This window comes from Gasterosteus aculeatus, chromosome 15, assembly GCF_964276395.1.
Source record: "Gasterosteus aculeatus chromosome 15, fGasAcu3.hap1.1, whole genome shotgun sequence".
Taxonomy (NCBI): domain Eukaryota; kingdom Metazoa; phylum Chordata; class Actinopteri; order Perciformes; family Gasterosteidae; genus Gasterosteus; species Gasterosteus aculeatus.
In genome coordinates, this window is record NC_135703.1 from 12,236,710 (window position 1) to 12,245,973 (window position 9,264).

A 9,264-nucleotide genomic window follows, 5' to 3' on the forward strand; every position below is an offset into this window, starting at 1 on the left:
GGCATTATAAAAACTTTTATTTCCAGATACTTGTTGTTGCCAAGACTTCTTCATTTGAGAATGTTGGACTCTTACTTGTTTTTTTGCTATTTTTATAGTTTCTACTACAGGTGGTTTTCAAGTGAAAGATGCATTGTACCTGCTTCACCCAGCTGTATTTTCTCTTTCAACCATCAAGTTATTTAAAAAATAGAAACAAAAGAACATTATGTGACATTTAAAGACGACATGCACATTGTCAGGCAAACTAAAATTTTGCTTAAAGGAAATATTTAATTACTTACAGCTCTCAACCCACCGTAAATTGCATTTCCTGCTACTTTAAAGAAATTAAAAATAATCACAGCTCAAATGAGCAGTTTTTTTATTATTACCTCTGTGTTCCTTGCTGTGTGGGAACATTAGGCAACGGCTCAGCATGTCAAACTATGTCAAGTGTTACAGCTCCCTTCCTGTTTAAGGGGAGGGGGGAATATCATACCCGAGATGAATTAACTAAAAGGCTGGTCTTCAGACCCCTTCCTAAAATGATTAACCCGTGCGGAGAGAATTATTGAGTTCTGAGTGGTTGTTCTTTCTCATCGTCTGTAATTGTTCTTTTACTGTTGTTTCCGTCTCTCTCTTCATTAAATGAAAAGAAGGGGAACATGTCTGAATAGAGGAGGGGGATTTTCCCACAGTCAATCAACTCAGAAATATCCACCATTGGGGCCACTCACCCATCCCGATACCCGGCTGCACAGCCCGCTGTGGTCCGAGGGACTGGGTCTTTTTAATTGAGCAACCATTTTTTTTCTTGTTTGAAAAGAAAATATAATATTTATTATAATAGATGTAATTCTAAGTAGCAAAATAATGTGCCCTTTACTTTGTTTCATAGGCTTATATAATTATGCTACTTTGAGTGAGTGCAGCCACAAAGTAATTTTCTTTTTTTGTTTTCAATAAATGACTCAAAAGCTTTACTGTGATCTATATGATCCGTGAGTCTTCTTTTTTTTAAGCTCTTAATGAGAACAAAGAGAAAATATTCAGCTAGAGCCTTTCCTAATATCATTGCTACCTGCAATATCCTGCTTTTTATTTTTAGACCAATACACAGTATATATATATCTATTGCACATAAGTAAACATTTTATTTTTCATTTTAAGAACAATTTGCTGTTAATATTTCTGTACTTGTTGACTCAAGGTGTGAAATATTTTAACACTTCAAATTTAATGTTGTCAAGGAAATTCTGTCTCTCGCCATATCTCAATATCTTTAAATCGATACCACACGAAATTACTCAATATTTGACTATATTTAAATAAGTAAAAATGACTAATCAAACGTGAGTATTCCTATCGAAATAAATATTAAAACATCTAACGCTGATTATAAATACAATGACAGGAATTATTATTAAACTGTGTTATATGAAACTAAAATAAAAGCCTAGACGTCAACGGTCGGGATAGCGCACGCATGCGTGTCAGGGCGCGCGCAGCCTCGCCTCCTGCGCTCACGTGGTCTCATTCGGACCAATCGGCGGCCAGGATTCAGCATCCGTACGAGAGCTTCTGCTGCAGCTCCACTGCGATGGCGGAGACAATGAAGCTGAGTGAAAACCACGCAACTCCTAATGAATCCAGCAAATTGTCTAGCTACAGGGACTGCGTGTGTGTGATGTTGAAGCTGTTGTCAGGCTTCGGGAAAGAGGTTGGTTGACATTCCCGAGCCCGAGGTTGCAACGGGAGACGCTTCTTTCCGTTCGTGTTAGTTAATTAACGTTAGCTAGCGACATGCTAATGTTTTTAGCATCTCGCTGTAGCAGCGCTGCTTGAATGGAGAACATTTTGGGTTGCTACTGATAGCGGGTTACAGACAACACTTTGGCCCCATCGATTTTAGGAAAATGATTTCAATCACTCATTACCCCCGTATATATTTTTTCCCTTCTCATCGCTGCAACCCGTATTCAACATGTTAGTTAGCTAGATGATATTACTTGTATTAATCCATAGGGGGAACACTCAAAAGTATTCAATTTAATTTGTGTAGCAGGAAATATATGATAACTTTCGACTTGAAAAGGACTAAACTATTAGAACACAATTGTGGATTGGATTTACATAAAAAATAGACGCTGTTTTATTATCAGATAATGAACTAAGTAAATCATAATTATGTCAAACACTGAATCTGCTTTGCTCTAATGTCTCAGGCTGTGTAACCTTACTGTGTGTGTGTGTGTGTGTTTTAAATCAAGCTCAAATTAAGTGATGCTGCTCTGAGAATAGAAGTCAACATTGATGCTCTGGATCTGCCGTCATCTCCAGATGCTCACGTGTACAACTCTTTGCAGCAGCATGTCACTCAATTACAGGTGAAGTGGCACAATTTTGCTAAATTGCATGATTTCATCATTTTAGTACCAAAAGGGTTTGCTGAATTTCTTTTAAATTGATGACCAGTACTCAAATGTTTATAACGACGCATGGCCTTTAAAATAATGTATCATATCATGTTATGGTATTAAGTAGGGTTTTTTATTTAAGAAATACTATCGGTGCTTTGATCACACATGCTTTCTACCCCAACTGTTAAAACAGGCTGTGTCAGAAAGCCTAAAGACGCTGGTGGAGGCTCACCGTGTTACATCATCTACAAAAGACAACGCATCAGTTGATGCTGTGACGTCGTCGTCAGTCAAAGAGCAAACCGCTGCACTGTGCGAACAGCATCCTCCCAGCCCAGAGGATGCAGAAAGCGAGACGGGGGCTGATGATGTCATGGTTCAGATCAGAGCCAGGAAGTCAGAGGTTAGTCTCTGTCAGCAGATCCGTCAGCTGTTTTGGCAGGAACATTTTTTAGTGCCCTCTTTAGTCTCTGTCAAGCAAATGAATAATCATAAGTAATTGCTTGACGTGCCGCAGTGAAGCAAATGTTTGATGGAGATCTGATAAGCCGAATTCAGCAGAGAATAAGGGGTCCTTCAGTGCTGTGGTTGGGTAGAGCAGACCACATTGCTGGAGGGCTTTGAGAGAGGGCCAGGTCCTTGATGGATTATGAAGTGGATGCTCATTACTCTGAGATTGCATGTGGATGAAGGACAAGAGGCCCCATTCTGTTGTGCATTTATTTTTGGTAGCCAAGCAAACAGCATTCATATTCCGTCATGTGAGAATGGCAAGCAGTTAAACTTTTTTGGCTACCTGGAATAATTTCCCGCCCCATTTCTCATGATTACTTTTGCCCCAGATCTCACAAAAAAATCCTCATTGCATGCTTGTCAGCCATCAATAGCTCATCCATCCATGCATCTTATTATCTGTGTTGTCTCTCCTTTGTCACTCCAGATCGAGCGAAGAATATCTGCATTTATGGAACGCAAACAAATGGAGATCAATGAAAACAATGTACGCGAATTTTGCAACGTGATCGACAGCAATCAGGGTGAGAATGGGAAAGAGGTTGGAGGGGAAGGGTGGAGATGGAGCCTGCACACAGATTGCCAATGTTTGGGAGAGAGCTGATTTCCACATGCGAGAGGTCAGGCTGAACTGCTCCGGGAGTGGAGCTGAAGGAGCGAACACACTCTGCCTCAGAACATAACCAGCTAACTCCAGAAATACATGAGACTTTCTGTTTTAATTCAAAGACTGTGCGAGACGCCAGTTACAGAAATCACGGTGCACTAATTGTATTGATTGTAACAATGTATATGACATTTCTTTCTGTTTTCTCTTCTGTAGAAAACAGCTGTGCCAGAACAGAGGCGGTCTTCACTCCGTATCCAGGTTTTAAAAGCCACGTGAAAGGTAACACAAAACAGAAATTAGATATGTCACAAATGTCAATGTGACATCTTCGAACGTCTTTATTTTACCAACTGTAACCATAGCTTTTTTAAATTACACACATTATTTTGAAATAGCCATCGGCCCATAATCCTTAAATCGTCACGGGTAAAAAATGTCAAGGGTTTCCGTGGGACCCCTGTGTACATCCGCATGCTCTGTACAGGGCCTTGGGCATACGGCTTTGGTTAATGTTATTAATCTGTTTCTGTGTTACTGTGCCTGGCTAGTTACACGGGTAGTTAACACTTACGGGCCGCAGACACGTAGTGGGGCAGGCCAAGGAGAGGCTGGGGAGCAGCAGAGGGGGCAGATGGCGAGAGACTGTGGAAATGCAGCCATAGAGGAACGGCTTCACAACATCGAGACTCACCTGAAACTCCCAACAGGTCAGAGCAGGACACAACGTGTCTCACTGTACGTTTTACCTGTCACATATTATTACATATACTCTGATGTATTTATTCTCAACTAACTCCCAAATTGAACACATTGAAATGCAATTATGAAGGCATTACAGGCTGTACCCAAAGTATTATTGAATTGAACTAGTTATTATTTGGTGAATAACAAAGAGGTCACTGTTTAGCAGTTATATAACAGATATAAGCAATGGGACAAGTTAATAAAGCCACCTTTTGTTATGACCTGACCTCTCTTTTACACATAGACGCTACTTACGTACAACCCTCAAATGTTAAATGTGTCATGTAAAATGATCCGTGTTCAAGCCCTTTTTAACTATTCTTTAGCTGGCCCAGTTCCATTGAGTGTCTACCAGAGACTAAAGAAGCTGGAGGATCGTATCTTGGAGTTAGAGGGACTCTCACCGGAGTACTTTCAGTCCACGGTGAGTCTTGGCTTTGAAATAGACACATGAAAGGCCCCTGATAATTACTAGTCAGGGTTCATACAAAGGCCTTTTGTGCCAGTGTGCTATTCATAGTTTTCAGTTTGACTTAATTTGTTACCAGAAGTCAGCTATGCTCATCACTAACTACATACATTTGAGCCCCGGAGCTCGGATTTTTTTGGCAACGGGACTTTTAAAGGACTGTTTATTAAAATGAGGCCAGACACATGCTCAATGAACGTGTGTGTGCGTGCGTGTGTGTTACTAAGGGGGAGATTCATCAATGTGTTCCAAATACTTTCATTTTTAGTTGTCTCTAAAATTCTGACAGATAAAAATGCTCCAATGTGCATTGAGTAAATAGTTAATTGATTACTGCCTCCTACAGTTCAAGATATATTTTCTCAGTCTGTTATTTATTGGGATTTAACAAACTATCTTTAATATATTGTGAATTGCAATATAAATCATACACTTAAACAATATTTAGAATTCTCTCCATATTTACAGCTAGAAAACCAAATATTACATTATATTTTACCAAAGAGCTTGGTATCAATTTGGGGAAGAAATGTTAAATTTTAGTACAATTTCCAAAATCCAAGCCAATATATAGTACATCATAATGTCGATTTAACCTAAAATGATCGCCTAGCTGCTGAGTACAAAGTACTAGCAAGTTTGTTTGCGTCTCCTGCTTTTGTTACTTTGAAAGAACCACCGAATTTTGCCTTCAGAATTCATACATTCCACAAGCCCTTCATTAGTTTGGCATTTAACGTGTATGATTCCTCAATTGGCACGTGGAATATTGGTTTGCTGTGGGCAGAACCATTTCAAAAGGGAAATATACTTACTGAGAGGAGTTTGTCGCTGATGCTAATGGAGTTTCCTCTTATATGCCGTGATACTTCAACACGTTTCCCTCCTCCAGTTACACTTTAGCTGATTTGAATCAGAAACGCTCGTGGTTAAATTCACTTTTAACTTTTAGGTCACTGCAGACAGCTCACTTGAGAAATTACCTCTTTTTACAACAGCGTAGTTTTTGAGGAGAGCACAAAGTAGTACATCGGACTTCATAGGGGACCTCATATAGAAGCAAACAGACTTCAGCGGACTCTTCATTCCCTTTCTCGGAGATGTGTGTCCAGTGTGTGTTTAGTTATGTGAGTAAGTGTGCTCGAGATGCTGCATGTCTCTTCACACTGGTGTCTCAGCACCTCATGCTGCTTCTGGGAGGATGCTGTGCTCCGTCTGCTTTTGACTCGCTGCACGGTTGTGTGAGCGGAGCGAGAGATGTCGAGTGTCTTTGAATACGCTGATGGGGTCTTTTATATTCAGAGTACCACTTTTTTTGTGGTGATTTCTAAAAATACTGTAGTTTGGTGTTTGCTGGAGAGCTGTACACATTTTGCCCAATATTTCAGGAGCTACAATTTAACACTGAGCAGTAAATGAAGCCCCTCGACACTTTTTGTAACAAATTAAAAAGAGAAAATTCCACGAGGTCTTACAGTTGAAAGTAAAAACACGAGTAAGAAACTTGTTTCTTCGAGCAGATCTCACACTGATGCCATGCAAATTGTATCCCCTGTAAAAGTCTGACAGAAGAGATTTATAACATGATGTAGAAGTTATTTCAATACATATTGTTCATCCATGTCTGCTATTCTTTTCCTATAGAAAGCACTCGATTTTTGATTAAGTCAATATTAGAAAATGTCAAGCTCACTTTTTTTCTTTACTTTTCCATCTCATTGTGCTTCTGTCTTTTTTCAGTCCTTAGAGCAAATCAAAAAAATGTGGAGAGACAAGTTTCGCACGTTGCTCAAAAGCTCAAGACAATTTTTACTAATTATAAAGGTCTCATGTGCGCCTGTTTTTTGTTGTTTTTTAGGGTCACCTCCACAAACGACCAAAGACGTCCCCTGCTCAGGTGATGAGCCGCTTCGTGTCCTCTCACTGCACGTTGGGTGTTAACTTTTATTTCAAATCAATTGAGTCTTTTTCTTTGTCCTTCAGGCCTGTAGTCTGTCGGAGCTGGATGAGAAGATCAGTGCGGTGAAAGCAGCACTGCTGAAGAAGGTGAATGAATTTGGGCCGGGATATGGAGCCGACTGTCCGCTGTGACATCCCTACTCAAAAATACAACAAACACACTGCAGCCATTAATGCATTATTGGTTTCTTTTTGTGTCCTGGAAAAATGTATTACACTAAATAGTTTTGTATTTAACTGTTACTTTAATTAAAGATATTTTCTTCCTTGGAAAACTGGACTTGGAACTTGGAAATGTAGTATAGTATGTCACACCATTGTTTAAATAATCCCAGCAGAGTCATAACAATGTCAAGAAAGTCATAGAAGGTCTATAAAAGGTTCAAAAGTTGGTAGAGAGTAGTATCCCATAGAAAAGTGGTTTATAGTTGATCCTACGGCCCATCTCAATACTTTCATTTATTTACACACTCCACTGTTGCAACAAGCGTCTGTCAGGTCGGGAATGACCCCTTGTAGACCAGTTGCATGGCAACCAGCGGCTACAAATGTTGCAGTAAGTATGTTGTGTCATCAATACTAGACTTCAATGGACAACTCTGCCATTTAATGTGGAAGTGGGTAGGAAAATATACTCTTATGTGTAATCTCATAATTTAAATTGGCCGGCAGTACTCAGTAATCAAAACTTGAAAAACCCCTGATATATTCTTACACTTGTAGAAAATCTGTCTGGTAATGATGCAAATAATAAAATATACATATAGCAGTTTATTTGAAAGCCTTTGGTGACATTTGACCAACAGTCCACAAAATACATATATAGAAATAATACCAGTGAATTATTTGCTTAATTTATAATTAAATAATAACCAACAATTCATTAATTATAAATAGTAGATTAATTTTCTGACAATTCTTTCAGTTCAAATATATAATAAAGGAATCTTATTAATCTACAACTTAAAATTACAGTAAATGATATGATATGAAATGCATTTATCATGTAACATTTTCCTCTTCATCCTCTAATGCTGGTAGCTAGTGTGTGTGTGTGTGTGTGTGTGTGTGTGTGTGTGTGTGTGTGTGTGTGTGTGTGTGTCCGTTCACGTGTGTGATTGAGATGAATCTGAGAGGACCTGATTTATCTGCCTGACTGCTGTGTGACGATAATGGTTGTCATTATAACAAATGACCTGATTACTGCAACTGTTTGGAAGAGATATTGGAGACCCAACAAACCAGCATTAAATGGGACGCTGCTGTGTTTGACGCTGTGACATGTTGATAAAAAGGCTTTCGCGTTGAGCTTTTACCGAGCAAGCGGCTGACGGTTGAGGTCCTGAGGTTCCTCTTCGGAGGCATCGTGAGTGAACCGCGGCCCTGTTCTGTAGTCATAAGAGCCACGGGTCCTTCAGCACAAGCATGTTCGAGTGGAGGCAGATGCCAGTGAGCTGGACGTCTAAGGCTTAACCCTAAACGTGCATTTGTTGTCAAGGACAAATGCCTGTCTCTCACAATAAAAAAAGTAGATATGAATATTATTTTAGATGACAACGTGCAGGTTATTGCTTGTGCGCAAACTAAAAATAGCTTGAAAAATAGAGATTCTGGAGGAATTTTATCTGACATCAGATAATTTAAACATCACAACTCAAGAAACTATGATGGAAATCATTAAACTGATTTTTAAAATGTTTTATAAATAGAAAGTCAATTTCATAGCAAATTAAAGTAGCATTAAAAGGAAGTATTAAAGTATAGTATATATAGCCACAGCCAACTGTAGTACAGTGCTGAAGTTACGTTAAAAGAGAGGAGAGTTGCAAGTTCCTCAGTGTCATATGAAACTAAAAAACTGATTTATTTCAAAAGTTTAAAGGTACTTCAATACTCCTCGGGATTCGATAATATGCCAATTCAATATATATATATATATATATATATATATATATATATATATATATGAAGTTTTAAGTGATTCTGCAACAGGTGGGACAAACAGAGCGAAAAACCAACTTTCTCACATCTTTGGAAATTACTGTAACTCCCCTTCCTTTTCTTGGCCGCAGGTCTTTGTATGTCACGTCACGATTTATTTCAGAGTTGATTGATGGAGTGACCCGAATACAATAGAATACGTTGCATTGTGCTTTTTTTTGGGGAAGATATTTCATTCTTAGCACGGAAATGGGATTTTTTGTTTTTTTTCGCCCCTTCTTTCAGGTGTACCTCGCTTGTTCGGCTCTGTCTCTTGCTCATAGACTGGAACCTTCTGGGCAACAAGGGGCCACAATGTGCTGGGAAGGGGAGCACTTGAGCTGCAGCGATGTGGATGGACGTTGAGGGGGGTTGCTCATTGTTCCCCGGGTGCTTTTGTCTCAGACACAGTTCCCTTATGAGGGTTAATGAGGACAAATTGGCCCGAGTGGAACAAATGAATTATGGAGTTGGACAAAAGGTTGTATTTTGTGGGCTGCGCTTGCTGGGATCCACCCATCATCTGCCCATTGAGGGGAGCACACTGACTGGCGTCTGCTTGAAGTGGCTCACTAAATATCTCATTA

At 39.4% G+C, this 9,264-nt stretch overlaps 1 protein-coding gene across 1 annotated transcript; it reads left to right on the plus strand.

The window, feature by feature from the left end:
* Window positions 1–1,474: 1,474 nt before the first annotated feature.
* mbip (MAP3K12 binding inhibitory protein 1) lies at window positions 1,475–6,972 on the plus strand. Its single transcript, XM_040199986.2, has 9 exons — window positions 1,475–1,702; window positions 2,253–2,369; window positions 2,596–2,805; window positions 3,343–3,439; window positions 3,739–3,804; window positions 4,074–4,232; window positions 4,596–4,693; window positions 6,597–6,635; window positions 6,722–6,972. The coding sequence occupies exons 1-9, from the start codon at window positions 1,583–1,585 to the stop codon at window positions 6,827–6,829; spliced, it is 1,014 nt and encodes a 337-aa protein (XP_040055920.2). The 5' UTR covers window positions 1,475–1,582; the 3' UTR covers window positions 6,830–6,972.
* Window positions 6,973–9,264: the final 2,292 nt, after the last annotated feature.